At 52.0% G+C, this 17,332-nt stretch overlaps 1 protein-coding gene and 1 non-coding gene across 4 annotated transcripts; both read left to right on the forward strand.

The window, feature by feature from the left end:
* Positions 1 to 974: 974 nt before the first annotated feature.
* Positions 975 to 14,572, forward strand: POGK (pogo transposable element derived with KRAB domain). 3 transcript variants are annotated; one of them, XM_042975540.1, is made up of 6 exons: positions 975 to 1,220; positions 2,663 to 2,796; positions 8,869 to 8,995; positions 9,770 to 9,868; positions 11,141 to 12,632; positions 14,487 to 14,572. In XM_042975540.1, exons 2-5 carry the CDS (start codon positions 2,665 to 2,667, stop codon positions 12,610 to 12,612), a joined length of 1,830 nt encoding a protein of 609 aa, XP_042831474.1. In that variant the 5' UTR covers positions 975 to 1,220; positions 2,663 to 2,664; the 3' UTR covers positions 12,613 to 12,632; positions 14,487 to 14,572. The 3 variants fall into 3 exon arrangements, with proteins under 3 accessions (XP_042831474.1, XP_042831475.1, XP_015390714.2); XM_042975541.1 differs by lacking the exon at positions 975 to 1,220 and adding an exon at positions 1,317 to 1,396; XM_015535228.2 differs by lacking the exon at positions 975 to 1,220 and adding an exon at positions 2,265 to 2,410.
* Positions 3,749 to 3,882, forward strand: LOC122236057. Its single transcript, XR_006214263.1, has one exon. It is a non-coding gene; the product is annotated as a small nucleolar RNA SNORA52 (small nucleolar RNA).
* Positions 14,573 to 17,332: the final 2,760 nt, after the last annotated feature.

Raw genomic sequence — 17,332 nt, forward strand, 5'->3', positions numbered from 1 at the left:
CGGTCTCCTCTGAGCCCTCTTCTCCGCGAGGCCTCGGTCTTGGATCGTCCTCCACTCCTCGGCCTGCGCAGCCCCGGCTTCCTCAAGAATCCTGCAGGCTCCGTTTAGAGAGAACCTGCCCCCATCGTGGAAATCTGACCGGGCTGGCCGGCCGGCAGCAAGATTCCTCTCTCCCTACTGTCTCCTCTAAACGAATTTCTGCCCACTGACTCCCTCACTTTGCCTGTGGGCTATCCTTCGCCAACTTTTAGAGTTGAGCGGATGTCTCTCCCTTCGTGGGATAGTATTGACACCTACTTCCATATTTCTAAATAAAGTCCTCCTTCCTGTTTTAACAAGTGTCAGAATGATTTTATTTTTTCCTTAACGACTCCCCAACGAAACCCCAAACCCAGACTCTTTTTTTCTGGAATCAGAAGGGCTTCAGGGCTTGTCTGCTCTTTTTTGTTGAGCATTTTGACGATCCTGCTACAGAGAGAGAGAGTTATGTCCTCCACGAGATTACAAGCTTGGGCTTTAGCAGTACTCCTATCAGGAAGTTCCTTCTTCGTATATACTATGAACGAAGTTCTGGACCTATGCTTGCCAGAATCCGAGCACGGTTCGGCAAAGATCCAGGACCCCTCTTCAGCCCCCTTGGTCTACTCTTCCTAACGCGTCCCTTGAAGCGTGGCGAGCCCGCCTTGAGTGCGCACCCCAGCAGATGCAAACCACCGGTGAATGCAAATCAGCACAGGGATAAATGCTCCCAGGTCACACACTCTGCTAAAGCAGAAATCCTTTATGCCCTTCCTGCCTCTTGCCCGCCGAGGGCGCCCACGGCGCACGGGAAGCCGACGACCGCGGGGGAAACGGGGAGGGTGGAGGGCACGGCGCCGCTGGCCGGCCAGGAGCCGCGAGGAGGCTCGAGAACTCCGCCGGGAGGAGAGTGCCGCGCGGACCTGCCGGAAACCGCGCCGGGAGGAGGGTCCCGAGCTGGCGCGGGCGCCGTCTCCCGGCGCCGCCGAGGCCCGCTGACATCAGCCGCGCTCCTCCCCTCTCCTCCCAACACCCTCAGCTCGCGGCCGGACCCTCCTCCTCCCACCACGTGTCCTCCCCGCTCCCTCCCGAGGGGCCGCGCGCACGGGAAGCCGGAGAGGCGGCAGGGATGGCGCTGTGACAGCGGGGCCGGAGCCCTCGGCGTCTCCTCCCGCGGCCCCGGCCCGCGTCCCGGCCGCTCGGTGAGTGCGCGCGGGCGGCGGGCCGGAGGCCCGGGGCGGCGCGGCCCTTCCCGCGGCTCCGGGGCTGCGCGGCGGCGGCAGGGGCGGGGGCGCGAGGCTGCAGCTGCGGCGGCCGCCGTCGCCTTTGTTGCGGGCCCGCCTGGTGGCAGGCGGCGCCGGCTCCGGCCGCCCGGCAGGTGCGCCGGGGACGGGGAGGGGGCCCGGCGGGGAGGCGGGCCGGGGGCGGCGGGAGCCGGGGGCGGCGGGAGCGCTCCCGGCGCGGGGCCGCGGAGAAAGGGAAATGGGACAAGATGGCTGGAGATATCCGAGCGCGCCCGGGGGCGCGGCGGCTGCGGGCGGGGCGCGGGGCCGTGGGCGGGTGGGCGGCGGCGGCGGCGGCCGCGGCCCTGGCCGCGGGCACCTCGCCGCGGGCACCTTTGCTGCGGGGCGGTGCCGCCTCCGCCCCCACCTCCTGCCCGGGAGAGGGCGGGGGAGGCGGCGGCAAGTTTGGGCCCCAGCTCCGGGGATCTGAAGCCTTTTCCGCCCGCCCCTGACCTAGCCTTGCCGTGTTCGCCCGTCCCTTTTGGCAATACCGGAGAAGCACACTGAACTCTGGAAGGATCTTTTCTTTCGGAGCCCGGGAGGATGCGGCCCACAAGATGCACACTCACTCCACACCTAGGAGTTGCCCGCGCCCCTAGAGGGCAGGAGCGCGGCCCTTTGTATTGGCCTACAGCTGGACCCAAGAGAATATTCTTTTCGCCACGGAGGCATTTCCCGGTGGGGGTGGGCCCTAACAGATTTCTGCACCTTCTCGGGTATCCAGGCATACACCTCACTGTGTGTGTGTCACTGAATCTCGGGTTTGGAAAACCTCCTAAGGCAGAATGACTCTTTTCTGAACCGGCTCATGGACAAAATCTTTAGCTTTGGAAAATCCAGGTGATGGGTATTCTGGGCCAGCCAACTTCCAGGTGCTTAACTGGCCTGTAGGGAGAACCCAGTTGAGCAAGTGTCCGGGCTGTGTTCAGACATCTTCATTGGTAAAGCAGCTAACACCGCTCTCCTGCCGCTTATTTCATGTTCAGGTGGCACTGGCTGTGAGAAAGTTCTGCCTTTCAAAGCACTCTTAAAACCTCTCCCAGGAATGTTTACCCACCAGCCCGTTCTGCCCCTGGGTCTCTACAGAACCAGCCTGGTCTCTTCCACAGGTAGCCTTTTTAATATATGAAGGCAGTCAGGTACACTATCTGCCTGCAGCCCCTCTTAACATAATTAATATGCCACCTTCCAGCTTCCTGGTGCTTTTCCTAAAGCCCTTCCTCCCCAGGCCTGACTCTTCCTTCCCTTATTCCAGCCTGAACAGTGCTTGGGGATAAGAGGTTTGCACAGGCAGCCCCCATCCCAGGCTTCGGGGAGTTCACACTAGTGCCTGATTTTTCTCAACTGAATCTTGCTTGCAGAGATGGATTCCACAGCCTACACTCTCAATTTGACCCTGAAAGAAGAAGAAGAGGAAGAAGAGATTCAGAGTCGGGAACTGGAGGATGGCCCCACAGATATGCAGAAAGTCCGGATCTGCTCAGAAGGTGGTTGGGTAAGTAGGAAGATGGGTCCACACAGCTGTGAGGAGAGGTCTGGGAGCCAGGCTTGTTTTAAGTCTCCTCCTCAGTCAAGCATAGGAAGTAAAAATAGCCCAGCCCAGCCCGGTATGTTTGCATTCCTGAGAAAACAGTCCTGTGGCTTTAAAAGGCACTGTGAAGAATGGAGCTGGTTATGGGAACAGTCTCTTCAGCCATGTGGCTTATCGTCGTTCCGACTGGAAATCTGAGAGGCTTGCCTCTCTCCTGTGCCCCTGAATCCCCTACGTTTTACTTAGTGCCAGGCATGTTGCAGACACCAGCTAAATGTTTGCTGACCTCTGTTAAAGAAAAAATTACTCTGACGCTTGTGAAGACGGTAAGGAAGGTTGGTCGGGACTGTTGAGATGGCTGTCAGGACTCTTGCAGTGGGAGAGAGCTGGGGCTCAACACTGAATACAGTGAGACAAGCAGGGATTTCCAGCCAGGGATCCGGAGTGGGTGAAAAGTTACTAAGAGGAGACCTCAAGAATAGGGGGATTCTTGCTAAAGGCAGACTAGGGTGATCAGCTGTCAAAGGTGGGAGAATCTTTCTAAGGTAAAGTAAAGCAGGATTCTTGCTAAAACGGGGCCGGGCAGGCTGAGGACAGGAGGGGAGCCCCCGCGGAGGCCTGGTAGGGAAGAGGGCCCAGAGGAACGTCACTGAAGTTTGGGAAGGAGAGAGTCTTTTACACCCACTGCTGGCTGAAGGGAACCTTTTTAAATAAGACTTGGGGCACTGAGCTGACAGGAGGAGAGCTTCAGTCGGTTCTGTGTGAGGACGTCTTGTGAGAGCACACACAGGAGAGCGGCATCATCAGCCTGCCCGAATCGAGGGATTGGGGTGGTAGGCAGCAGAGAATATGGAACGTATCCAAACAGAAGCGTGTGATAGAATTAGAGTAAATTTATAAAAATATAAATGCAGCGTGGCCCATCCTAATCCCCGCCAGTCTGCCTGGGGCCTGCCAGGTTTTGCTCGTGCGCCAGAGAGCTGTAGAAGCCTCCCCCAGAAAAGTGAACAGGCTTCAGCGCGCCTGTGCCCGGGCCACTTCTGGACACCCCGGGTGGGGGGGGGGGGGAGTGATGTAAGTGCAAGAGATATTTATCCTTATAATCGTGTATAATTATTCACAGTACGTCCCGGACATCATGACATTTAGGCATGAATGGTAAAAACTTTAAATATGCAACAAGTTGCATTCCTTTTCTCCGGCGAGTCCTGTGTATGAACGTTATCAGTATCCATTCTATTCCTTTGTTTCCAGTAGGAGATTGGTATTCATAGAAACATGGCTCTCCCAAATGTCCGGTCCAGCTCCCCTCCCACACAAGAGAACTGGGGAGCAGAGAGGTTATCTACTTTGCCCCAGAGTTACACATGTACGCTGACGTGTGTTCTTAAAAAAATAAATGTCTCTCAAGCTGGACCCTTAAAAGCAGTGCATTTTATTGTATGTGTGTCATACCTCGATGAAACGCAGCACACCGCCAGGCTCTGGGTTTTCAGTCTGGCTCTGTAGGCTGCACTGCCATTTTCTTTTTGTGTTCTCTGCTCACCCCCACCGCCTCTCTAGTTCTGATCCTCGCAGCTGGGGAGACCTTCGAGGACAGGAGTCAGTCCCACTTAGCCTGCAGCAAGACCTCAAGGCAGTAGAAACCCTGGGCTTTAAGGCTAAATTGGCCAACCCAGAACCTCTAGATAGCATGGAGAACCTTGGAAAATGGGTGCAGTAAAGGTGGACGTTTAAGTGTTGTCGGAACAGTGAGAAGGGAGCAAGGCGAAGGCCATTCTTAGCTGGGAAGGAAGGAGGTCGCTGGAAGAGGGGGGCTGGTTTTTGCGGCCTCCAGGCAGTCTGCCCCCGTCCGCGGTTATCGAGCACAGCGGTGGTGTTAAGGCAAGATCCCTAGTCTCCTGGAGTTGCCAGTCTCGCAAGGAAGGTGGGGAGGTGAACATAATTCATAGTACAATATTCAGAGTGCAGTGGGTGAAGTCAGCTCAAGAGCAGGGTCTCATTCAGCTGGAGAAGTCAAGAGGCTTTGTTCAGGGGGCAAGCACGGACCTGGTCTTAAGCAGTGGGCAGGTTGGCTCCCAGGCCCGTTTCCCTCCTGGGGACATTTGGCAATATCTGGAGACATTTTTGGCTCTTGTGATTTGGGTGGGGGTTGGGGAGTGGGAGAGCCTACTAGGCATCTCCTGGGGAGAGGCCACGGACACTGCTAAACATCTCCAATGCACAGGACAGCCCTCGTGACAAAGAATTATCTGGCCCAAAATGTCCGTAGTGCTGATGTTGAGAAACCCTGTTCTAGGGCATTGAACTAGGGAAAGAAAAGAAATGAATCTGTTCCTTAAATATGTATTGTGGTTGTAGAGAATTGTGTTAGGGTGATCAATAAAAGCCTTTCCAACATAAGAACTGTGCTATATATTAGGATAATATTCCACAGGAGAATTGGAATAGAAATAGAGTTTCAAGTAGAGAAAAAGGGGAATGTACCCCGAACTGAGTCTCGTTCATAAGTGGCACTGGCCAAGGGAGGAGAGAGGGCTTGCACTCCAGACACAGGGAAAGCAGGAACGGAAGCACCCGAGAGGAACGCTCCTGTGCAGAGTTGGAACAGCTCCCGGAGCTGGAAGCAGAGAAGGTGAGAGAAGTAGGGCAGGCCCCGGGGCCGGCCAGCCAGAGGCCGTGGTGAGCAGTGCTGAGGGGTGTAGTTCTCTCCCCAGGAGCTCTGCGGGACAGATCCCTTGCCCATCTCTCTTGCGAGGGCCAAGGCTCACTACAGTCTGCGTGCTAAGTGGCCTGCTGAAAAAGTCTGGGCTTTGGAGTCAGACTATTTATTTATTACTTATTTCACGTTTACTCATTTTAGAGAGACAGAGTACGAGTGGGGGAGGGACAGAGACAGAGGGAGATACAGGATCCGAAGCAGGCTCCAGGCTCTGAGCTGTCAGCACAGAGCCTGATGCGGGGGCTTGAACCCACGAACCTCGAGATCATGACCTGAGCCCAAGTTGGACGCTTAGCCGACTGAGCCACCCAGGCGCCCCTGGAGTCAGACTTTCTGACTCTGTGACTGTGGGCAAGTCATTTAGCAGCTGTTTCCTCACCCATAGAAGTGGGGTAGTGACTCCCATTTCTTTATTATTACTTCAAGGATTCAATAAGATAATTATTTCAGCACGCAAGAGGGAGTGCCCCACGCAGATGCTCTCTCGTGCACTGGTAACGGCCGTCTGCTCTGAGACCTTCGTTACACAGCTTCGCCAGCGTGCGGCTGTGCGGGGTGTAGGTGCTTCCTGACAGTTCCCCTTGGAGATGGGCTCTGGAATGCCCACTTGCCGGCAGAGCAGGGCAGTACCTGCAGGCCGAAGGAAGAACACCTGTCTGATGCATCCTGGGTCTTCTGAGCGAAGGGAGGAGGACAGGGACGGAGGGTCCCTACCTGTGAGGCCAAGAAAGGGCCTCCCGACTCCGGAGTTTTGCCCGGGGCAGGCCCTGTTTACCTTCCGCTGTGCTCGGCCGGATAAAAAGCCTCTGTGGAGAGAGAGGAGGCCTGCGCCACGGGGCCTGGCTGAAGGCTCGCTCACTTCTCACAGAGGGTTGCTGTGAGGAGAATTTCTGAGCCACTGGACTGTGCGTCTTGGAGTATAATGTGGGCTTGTTTGAAGATCCTCTGTGGCTCAGCCGTAAATATGAGGACGTGAATCTGGCACCAGTCGCCCTGCAGCCACCTTACAACTTCGGGGCTCCTGAGATTTTTACCAGGCCTAGGATGTTTTACTTCTGTGAGTGTCAGTAGCCCCTCTGAAATGACCGGCGTAGCCAGTCCTGTGTCCCGTTTTGTCAGCAAAGGGAAAGGGACTATAAATAGGTATGGCCTGGATCTGGAATTTCCTAGGGAGAGAAAAGGCCAAAAGGAGAGTTGTTCAAAAGGCTGGGAAGTGAGAAGGGGTGGGGTGGAAAATTCCTGGCTGACAGGCTTTCCAGATTGATGAAGGTCTGAGGAAAGCCTGGAGATTCATCCCTTTTTACCTCCTAGTATTTCACACTTACTCCAAAGAGGAAGCTTGGTTTCGTAAGAGACTAAATTTAATGAGTATTTGAAACTATTCTAAGTGGAACAAGAGAAAGGAAATTTGGATATCGTTTGCTTAAATCTTTTATTCAAATATACATTTTGGGGGCACCTGGGTGGCTCACTCAGTCGGTTAAACTCTTGGTTTCGGCTCAGGTCATGGTCTTGTGGTTTGTGAGTTCGAGCCCTGCCTCGGACTCTGTGCTGATGGCGAGGAGCCTGCTTGGGATTCTCTCTCTCTCCCTCTCTCTCTGCCCCTCCCCTGCTCACACTGTTTCTGGCTCTCTCTAAATAAATAAATAAACTTAAAAATACTTTCTTAAGTGATTACTATCTACAAGAAGTGTCCTAAGTTTAGGGAGATGGAATAAACATAGGTTTTGCCCTCAATGAGCTTGAATTCTACTGTAAGAAGCAGACAAGTAAACCAAGAGAATACTGCGTTGTGATAAGTGCCACCGTAGTGTGGAGCCCAGGGTGCCACAGGGATGTGTAGTGGGCGCACAACCCACGTCAGGGTGAGCTTCCCAGGGAACGGCACATCTGGGCTAAGTCTTGGAAGATGGGTGGGTGGGTGTCAGCCAGGCCAAGAATGGGGAGGACCTCTGAGGCAGTGGGAGAGCCATGTGGGGGGGACGCGAAAGGTAAAAGAACGGTTTGCTCAGGAAACAGCAAGCGCTGAGAACCACTGAGCACAGAGGTAGGGGAGAGTGAAGGGCTGGTCGCCAGGGAGGCCACTTTGCTCTTTGTAGGAGCTGGAGCCTTGAACTCAGACAGTGCTAGGTCCCCATCTCAACCCTGCCATTTGTTGGCTGTGTGACTTACAGTAGCAACGAGGCCTCTCCGAGCCCGTTTCCTCCTTGGTGAAATGAGGTTGTTGGGGAAAACAGATGAAGCGGACACAGCCTTTCCTGGGAAGTACTCCCTACTTGTAGAGTGCTGTGAGTGGGAAGGGAGGACATGGACTTGGGGAATAAGGAGAAAGTCCAGTGTGTCCAAATGACTGATGGCTGGACACCTGAAGAGGCTACACGCTGTGCAGATGCTAATTTCCTAAGCTGGTGAAAAAACAGTCTCATGATCACCCAGGCTCTGGATTCGGCCTTGGGGAATAGCTTTGAAAGCAGTAATCCTGAAACCCCGGCCCAGTGATTTCTTACCACCGAGTATGATGAACTTTGGAGTGGGATTTTTAATGACTGAAAGAAACGACACGGCAAAAAGAAGAGCCGAGTCGAGTAAACAGGAGGAGGTTGGTTTGGGTGGCCCGGCCCCTCCCACAGGGGGGGGGGAGCGGGGTCAGTGGGGAGAAGGGAAGGAGAGCTGCCTTTGTCCTTGGCCGAAGGTCTAGGCATCAAAGCAGCTCGTTTGCTCTGCTGTTTCATTACATAAATTTAAGCTCTAATTAGCTCTTCTCTCCTCCTACTCTTGCTCTTGCAGATTGGAAAAGGCAGGATGAGGCCCCCTCTCTCACTGGCTCCTCCCTGGGCTTTGGGTTCTGAGTCAAATGCTAGAGCTGGTGCCCCAGGAAATGGAGAACGGTGCCCAGGAGCTGCCCCCCCGCCCCCATGCCGGGCCGGGGATCTGTGACTTGGGGGAGGGCAGGGGGGTGGCTGGGTGTGTGTATTTTGGTGGGGGAACTGCCTCAGGGTGTTGACTTGGGAGCGGTTGCTCCTGAATCTGGAGCCGGGGCTGAGCCCAGATCGGCTGGCCCTGCAGCGTGTGTCCCGATCTGGTGATCGCTGCTGGGGAGTTTTCTTCTCAGGGTGCTGCTCTCCTCCTCTGTGAACCGAGGCGGTAAGCGACCCTACGCAGGGCGTGCGGGACCTGTGCCGTGTCCTTGTTTGGCCTCCACTCGCCTAGTGAGTGTGGATGGACCGTGTCCCTCGGTCAGAGCCCCCTCCCCTGTGAGATGAAGGTGTGTGAGTCTGTGTCTGCTTATGCCTATTAGTTGTTCCCTGTTCCAGGTGCCGGCCCTATTCGATGAGGTGGCCATATATTTTTCCGATGAGGAGTGGGAAGTTTTGACGGAGCAACAAAAGGCCCTCTACCGGGAAGTCATGAGGATGAATTATGAAACTGTCCTGTCCCTGGGTAAAGCTTTGTTTTTTCTTTGTCTCCTGGAAGCTCTGAGCCCAGAGAATTGTTTCCATGTCTCTTCTCTGGTGTCTCCAACATCCCTTTCTCCTGAACTTGGACTCTGTCCCCTCAGTGCCTGTGCCCATTTGATTTCCTGTTTTTGACTTCGGCAGGATATAAATATTGTGTCCTTCTACTCAGCAACTTGCGCCAGCTCTCAGAGCCATCCTCACTCAACCTAGGCATTCGCGTCAAAAAAAAAAAAAAAAAAAAAAAGACCTAACCTAAGAAATGTCACCACAGATCTGGGCCTGTGTTTCATATGTTCCTCAGGAGGGAAGGCGGACTTCATTGTTACCCCGTCAGCCTCAGACGCCTGGGAACTCAGCCCCAAAGAATCCTCGTTCCCCTCCCGGCATTGATGATCCGTATCATTAGAACGTAACCAGCTGGAGGGACTTCCTAGTTTCTCATCTAGGTACCAGAAGGTTCAATAGGTCAGGGACTGCATCCTGCTAAATGAAGTTGTTTTTGTTGTTGCTAGCACCAGCCCTCATTAGCAGAGATCCCTAAATTCCCTTGGACAGACATCTTTCCTATCATGTTTTTTCTTTCGTTACCCCTCGGCCCTTTCCCCCTGGCTTTTGTAAACCTCCACATGGAGAGAGTGTGTGTGTGTGTGTGTGTCGGGGTGGGGGAGGGATTCCTTAAGTAGCATAAAGTACTGATTTTGGCAGGGCTCCGAGGCAGGAACACACAGCTATTACCTGTTTTATTTCCTATAAACAGAATTCCCATTCCCTAAGCCAGACATGATCACTCGGTTGGAAGGTGACGAGGAGTCTCAGAATTCTGATGAATGGCAGCTCCAAGGAGGAACCTTGGCAGGTACTACAATGAAATCACCCCGGCATCCATCCAGTGGGAGCATTGTGAACCTGGACTTTAGGTTTCCATGTACCTCGTGTGGGGTGTTTAAGAGTTGAGGCAAGGTTATGAGGCAGAAAGATGATGGGCTTTGGATGTTCAAAATCTTTCTAGTGCTGTGTGACTTCAGGCCACTTCATTCACCTCTCTGAGCCTCCATTTCTTCCTCCGTCAGCAGTGGGTAATAAGTCTCAATGTGCATCCTTGTACGCGCATGAGGTAAATTGAAGTCTGTATGGCGTTTGGTCCTGTGCACATGCTGGGTGAAGGAGGCCACCTCAGTAGCGCACCATATACGTTTGAAGACTAAGGAAAGTAATGCGACAAAGCACCTGGCCGGGGCGATTTACCCTGGTTTCTTGTCCATCTCTTCTTGGATAGAAAAAGCAAGAGCAGGGGTAGTACATGTGTGAGTAGGTACGTCCGAGAAGCACATGGCCCTTTATCAACAACATAGTTAGGATAACAGTTGGCTAAATACAGCTTCTAAGCAGCCAGTGATTTTATTCACCTTCTCTCTATAGGGAAGAGTTTGAAATGCCGTATCTCATTGATTCTAAGACATGCTTCGCCCCGCCCACCACATTAACATCTCTGAAATTGAGAACTCCTCTTAAAATTGATGGCATTCTTTTTTTTTTCTTTTCCCATGGTATATCTTGCAACTGATGGCATCTTAGTTTGGGTGAGACACGCGGTCTTCCCAAGTCCTGTTCGGTTTCTGCGACCACTTTGTAAATATAGAAGTTCTGACATTGGTGTGAGGGGACGAAGTATGCTTTCGCTATGGATTTTCTTGGCGTAAGGGACGTGAGCCAGGCCATCCCTTTAGCAGTGCATCTAAATTCTGGACCTACTGTATGGGTTACATTTGGCTTCTCACGCCCACAAAAACCGTTTTGACCAAAGCGTGGCCCACAAAATGATCGTGTGATCCCAGTTTGGGACCTGTGTTCAAGTCCCAGCTCTGGCACTTCGTGGCTCAGCTCCCTTGATGTATTACTTCACTTCTGTAGCTCCACCTGCAAAGAAGGAGTAGCGATACACAGGTATTGTGGGAAGTAGGTGTGGCGATCCGTAGGACTTAGGGGAACGTCATCTGTTACTAAAGGGCCTCCTTTGGGTGAACCTCAGATTAAGGTATTCTTAGCGTCTTGACCCAGGAAATCGGGATAGGCCAGGAGGCATTTTTCTTACTGTCGTTATGTTCGCCCCTCCCTGTTTGTCTCCTAGAAAATGAAGAGACTGACGTCAAGCCCCCGGACTGGGCGGGTCCGATGAGCGCCACCCCCCACTTTCCTCAGCCACAGCACCTGGACGGCTTTGGCCTCCGCCTGCCTCGGGACCTCACGGAGCTGCCCGAGTGGAGTGAGGGGTACCCCTTCTACATGGCCATGGGCTTCCCGGGGTACGACCTCTCTGCGGACGATATTGCCGGGAAGTTTCAGTTCAGCAGGGGCATGCGGCGCAGTTACGACGCGGGGTTCAAGCTCATGGTGGTGGAATATGCTGAGAGCACCAACAACTGCCAGGCTGCCAAGCAGTTTGGAGTGCTGGAAAAGAACGTTCGGGACTGGCGCAAAGTGAAGCCGCAGCTGCAGAACGCCCACGCCATGCGGCGGGCGTTCCGCGGCCCCAAGAACGGGCGCTTTGCCCTGGTGGACCAGCGCGTGGCCGAGTACGTCAGGTACATGCAGGCCAAAGGGGACCCTATCACCAGGGAGGCCATGCAGCTGAAAGCCCTCGAGATCGCCCAGGAAATGAACATTCCGGAGAAGGGGTTCAAAGCCAGCTTGGGTTGGTGTCGAAGAATGATGCGAAGGTATGACTTGTCCCTGCGGCATAAGGTGCCGGTGCCCCAGCAGCTGCCCGAAGACCTGACGGAGAAGCTCGTCACCTACCAGCGGAGCGTGCTGGCCCTGCGCAGGGCGCACGACTACCAGGTGGCGCAGATGGGGAACGCCGACGAGACGCCCATTTGTCTAGAGGTGCCCTCGCGGGTGACCGTGGACAACCAGGGCGAGAAGCCCGTCTTGGTCAAGACGCCGGGCAGGGAGAAGCTGAAGATCACGGCGATGCTGGGTGTCTTGGCAGACGGGAGGAAGCTGCCCCCGTACATCATCTTGAGGGGCACGTACATCCCCCCCGGGAAGTTCCCCAGCGGGATGGAGATCCGCTGCCACCGGTACGGGTGGATGACGGAGGACTTGATGCAGGACTGGTTGGAAGTGGTGTGGCGTCGGAGGACCGGCGCGGCGCCCAAGCAGCGAGGGATGCTGATCCTGAACGGCTTCCGCGGCCACGCCACGGATTCCGTGAAGAGCTCCATGGAGAGCATGAACACCGACATGGTCATCATCCCCGGAGGCCTGACCTCGCAGCTGCAGGTGCTGGACGTGGTGGTCTACAAGCCGCTCAACGACAGCGTCCGGGCCCAGTACTCTAACTGGCTCCTGGCCGGGAACCTGGCGCTGAGCCCCACCGGGAACGCCAAGAAGCCGCCCCTGGGCCTCTTCCTGGAGTGGGTCATGGTTGCGTGGAACAGCATCTCCAGCGAATCCATCGTCCAGGGCTTCAAGAAGTGCCACATCTCCAGCAATCTGGAAGACGAAGACGACGTCCTGTGGGAGATCGAGAGCGAGCTGCCGGGAGGAGGGGAGGGACCCAGAGAATGCGATACCGAGAGCGCGCCAGAGGGCAACTGACCGCTGAGGGGAGAGCCCAGGTAACCCGCAGGCACACGCACGCGCCCCGCACCTTCACGGACAGGCCTGTTCGTGTTCCGCGGACACCTTCCCCCTTGCCGTGATTTTCTGTGCCTCCGCGAACTCTCAAGCCTGGGCTGCCGTACCACGGATCAGAGGCCGTCAGCTCTCCTTGAGGTCCAAGTGCCGTGGCCCGGCTTACTTTGTGGGTGTTTTGCTCTGAGGCCTGGCCCTCCCCACAAGGAGTGAGCTGCCAGAACGCTGAATCTGAGGGCTGTCGTGTCCAAATTATTTGGGCCTGAAGGAGCGTGGTCTGTCTGACGTTGCTCAGTCCGCAAAGAATTGGGTCTGAAGAGCCAGCTTTTTCCTTCCCCTTATAAATCCCGGGGAACGTCAGGGCCGGGGTGTGTATCTGACACGCTTGGAGCGGCTGTGCTCCCTTCCGCTGGCCTCCGGGGCCGGCCGGCGGTACGGGGAGAGCACCGGGCGCTGGGGCCTCCGCGCCCAGACTTCGCGTGGTCTGCTCGGGAGCCCACTTGGCACAGAAAAACGATAGCGTAGGTCTGCTTCTCCCTAGGCATTCAAAAGAGTTTTTAAACAGTATCTTATCCTCATAATGACCTTCACATGGGTGGTGGGAGCAATTGCAGTAATTGCTTGTCCACTGATGTCCGAAAGGATATATTTCTAAATTGAATCTCGGCACCAAAAAAAAAAAAAAAAAAAAAGAAAAAGAAAGAAAGAAAGAAAGAAAAGAAAACAGGGCACATAGCTAAGACCACCACGAATAAGGCCTGAGGACTGAGAGCAAAAGGTCTGGAATTTTCAGAGTTGACTATAGAAGGGCAGCTTCAAGAGGAAGTGGGGGACGGGGACTAACAGCTCTAGTGGATGTGAACTTAACACGTACCACCCCCCCAGCACACACACCTTGGGGGAGAACAGCCAGCCAGGCACAGCGGGAAACCTACAGAAGGAGCAAGCAATTCATTTCACCCTCTTGCTCTCATTTCCCCTGTCAATTACTTTTTTTCGCTAGACACAACGTTTAGTGTGAAGAAGGTCATTCCTTCCTTTACGGAGGCCCTAAAACCGTCTTGACGTGTCTTCTTCCTTTTACAGCGTAACTAAGGGGTCCCATCCGAGTTGCTTTTTCCTCCAAAGGAAATGCTAACCGAAATCTTTCACCTCACTCCTCGCTGTACAAGTGCAAGAGGGACGTAGGTCTCCTTCCCTGCCCTCAAATCAAATTGTACTCATACTGCCGAACCCCGCTGTGATTCTGGGACCCCTCGTATAACGGTGGAGCCAAGGAGGAGTTCTCAGTGTTCAATTCGAATCACCAAAATTGCTTTTTCTGTCCCTCTCATGTCCCCTACCCTTCCCCTCCATGAATTCAGCCTTTTTCTGCTAACCGTGGTCAAACTTTGAATTCTAGCGAGTTGTTAATCCTTGTCTTATTTTACTTTTTGTTTTTTTCCCTCTCCTTGTTAAACGTTTCTGTGCATTTTTTTTTTTTTTTTTTTTTTTTTTTTTTAATTTTCTGAGCTCTTGGCTACCAGAAGAGGAAAGGGAAAAGACAGGGCGAGGCTGCAGCTGTGAAGATAGGCATTTACGTCCGATATCAACCATGACCTTCTGCCCATCCTGACCACCGGTTCTCTGTTCAGCTGCCCTTTTGTGAACTGAGGAAGTGATAGAAGCAGTTAGGGACTCTCAGCAAACAGGAGATTTAATAGTGGACAGATGGACATAAAACTGGTTCTCCTCCTCTATTTGGAAATCTGACTAATGGAATAATCATGTTTGTTAAAATGTATACGATTTCTAAAATCCAAGGGTTAATTCACACTTAGGTTCTCTCTGTTTTCCAGCAATTGGAACTGTTTGAAACAGGTGAGAGGAAAATCCTCCAGAAGATTCCTCAAAGTGTGGACGCACAGGGAGCAGCAGAAGGCCGGGGGGGGCTGGAACAACCCCATGTCTGGACTGTGCACCCTGTCCTGTGACATAGCCCACCCCCGCCCCACATCCACGTGTCAGAAAAGTCTAGGACCCTTGATTTCAGCAGAGACATGATTAGGGAAGAAACTGCTTCTGCCCCATTTTTTGTTTTAGAGATTAATCCATGTGTCCATCAAAAGAAACCTGTAAATACGAATGAACAAAGGTATTTGTTCCTGGAGAAGAGACCGTTTGTTCAACACCAACAGGAGACTCCTATGGGCCCAATTCCACTGATGTCCTCTCTGTGGCGAAAACCTCAAGTAAATGTTTTCTTTTGCCTTTAAAAACGCTTCCAAGAGTAGAACCTGTCCCCGCACAGGTCAAGACTGCAAAGAAGGCTTTGTAGAAATGAGTCCCATACGTACACCTGCTACTTACACATTTCCTCTTTTGGAAAAATGAGATACTAGTGATAACATTCAGGCATCAACTGGCCTGGTGCCAGCAGATGGCTTTTCCACAGACGAACTAGGTTAGAGTGGAAGATACAGGTTAGGAAACTATGCTGTTTTATTTCTCTTCCCAATCTCGTTGGCAGCTAGAATTTTTGAGGGTCTTTGGTGGCCCTCTGTGTCATTATATTTAATGATGGGGCAGCAGTTAGTATACAAGCTCTTCTGTTTCTCAGGCTGCCTGCAGAAGAAGTCACTATAAATTATCTGCTATCTCCATGGTACAAGGCTCATTGACTCATCGGACACTTGTTGGTTTCTTTAATATTTTGATCACAAGGGTATGAGAGGACGTGGGCCTTTAGCCACAGCTGTTGCAAGACTTCCAATCTCCTTCTGCCCTGCAGGAATAGATGGGAGGTCTTTGAATTTTTACATTCTAGTAATTTGCATTCCCACCTAAGTTGAGTGTTACGAAAACATTCCGAGCTATCTATGCCACAAAAAAATATGCCAGGACCTTCTGGACAAAGCCATTGCCAGAAATGTCATTCCAATGTCTGATCTGAATAACAGGCTACCGTAACCACTTTTCCTTCTGGTAGACTCTGCTCATTTATATACTATACTGTTCTTGGCATCCTGAAACACCTATTTCTACTCAGGTACTCATTCTCCTATTAGTGACTCACCTTTGTCATTTGTTTAAAACCAGTTTTCCTCCAAGGTAGGAAACTTCACTTAGTTTCTGGTATATCTGAATAACTTTGAATATTGGAATTGTTCCCCATTTGCTTCCACCTGTACTGTATTATTTGTTGTCTCAAGTGGCATCTAAATACAGCTATTTTCCATTCCAGAAGTTTCCATTCCCTCCACTTCCACTTAATTTATCCTCCACTACCCTGGTCCCTGGCCCTTTCCTCTTTATGTCCTGTTTTACTTGCTTTGGGAGCCTAAATGATTTTATAAGATCTAATTTTGGGTTCTTGCATTGGGGCCATAGTTTTCTTGCAGAGAAGAGTAGAAAATGGGTTCAACTCCTATTTCATTCCACCAACACCTTCTTGAGTCTCATCATCAGCTGATAGATGATGCCTTACAGGTTGCATAGCACTGGAACTTTCCTAGAGTAATGGCTCTACTGTCAGGGTTTTTCTGGGCTCATTCTTCCACTGACTTAATTATGATCTATGCTTAACAGAGTCCCAGTACAACTATTTTGCAGAATGGCTATTACCCTAGAATTACTATAGCACATATTGAGACATAGTTGTACTCCCCGGTAGATAGAAAATTGACCCCGACAATAAACTTTGATAATAAAGACAATAGGCTATGGTGCTTTTATTTATTATTTACCTCTAGCATTGTGAAAGGTCACATTTCAAACTATCTTTTATGCTATATTCTCCATTCAGTCTGGGGTGTATGTATGGAATATCCTTGAATCAAAAAAGTGTCTGTTCATGGGATGGCAATATAAATGTTGGTGTCCGAAGACAGGGAAGAAAAATGATAACGTGGTTTTAAACTCCAAAGTCCAGGGGTGGGGAGTTGGGGGGAGGCCTGGCATAAATAGCTTTTTTCCTCATTCAGTCATGTTTCAGATGTTCTCGGGGATGGTACACTACCAAATCCCGTGAAGGAAATCCATAAAGGGATATTAATCTTAAATGGGTGAAGACATGCTAGCAAGTTGAGGAGCAGATCAGAAAACGTAGTTTTCACAAATTTCTTTAAAAATGAAAGCATGAAGAACCTACCTGCCCTTTCCTGGTGTGCTTTTAGTTAAATTACTCCTGACAATCTACCATGCCCACAGATTCAATGAAATAAGTAGTGGTCTACTCTCTAAGAAGTCTCCAGACTTTTTTCCTTTTTTAAGCCACCAGAATCAAGTGCTGACCCAATCTTGGCCACAGCATTTAAGTCTGACCCCTAAAACCAAGCTTCCTTACCCTTACTCTACATCCTGGAGGCATTTTGGCAGGAGCCAAAAAATGTGAGGGAACACAGGCATTTATCTAATGGTCAAAGAGTAATCCTTTAGAAGTTTGTGAGGTCCAATCGGGAACCTCAGGCAGTGGTGGGGTGTCGGGGGGTGCGTGCCGAGGAACGTGTGCTTGGTTGATCACAGCAGAGGGTGTTCAAGGTTATAAGAACGCGTGCTAAGCCAGCACTCTGGGTAGAAAGTAAGGTGGGCATTGTCAAACCTGGTTTTGCAGTGATAACACCTATATATGAAAGATAATTACTGAAACTCCTGCAGGAAAAATAAGCTTTATTCTAAGTGAAATTATCTGGTTTCTTTTTTAAAA

Source organism: Panthera tigris, chromosome F3, assembly GCF_018350195.1.
Source record: "Panthera tigris isolate Pti1 chromosome F3, P.tigris_Pti1_mat1.1, whole genome shotgun sequence".
Classification (NCBI taxonomy): domain Eukaryota; kingdom Metazoa; phylum Chordata; class Mammalia; order Carnivora; family Felidae; genus Panthera; species Panthera tigris.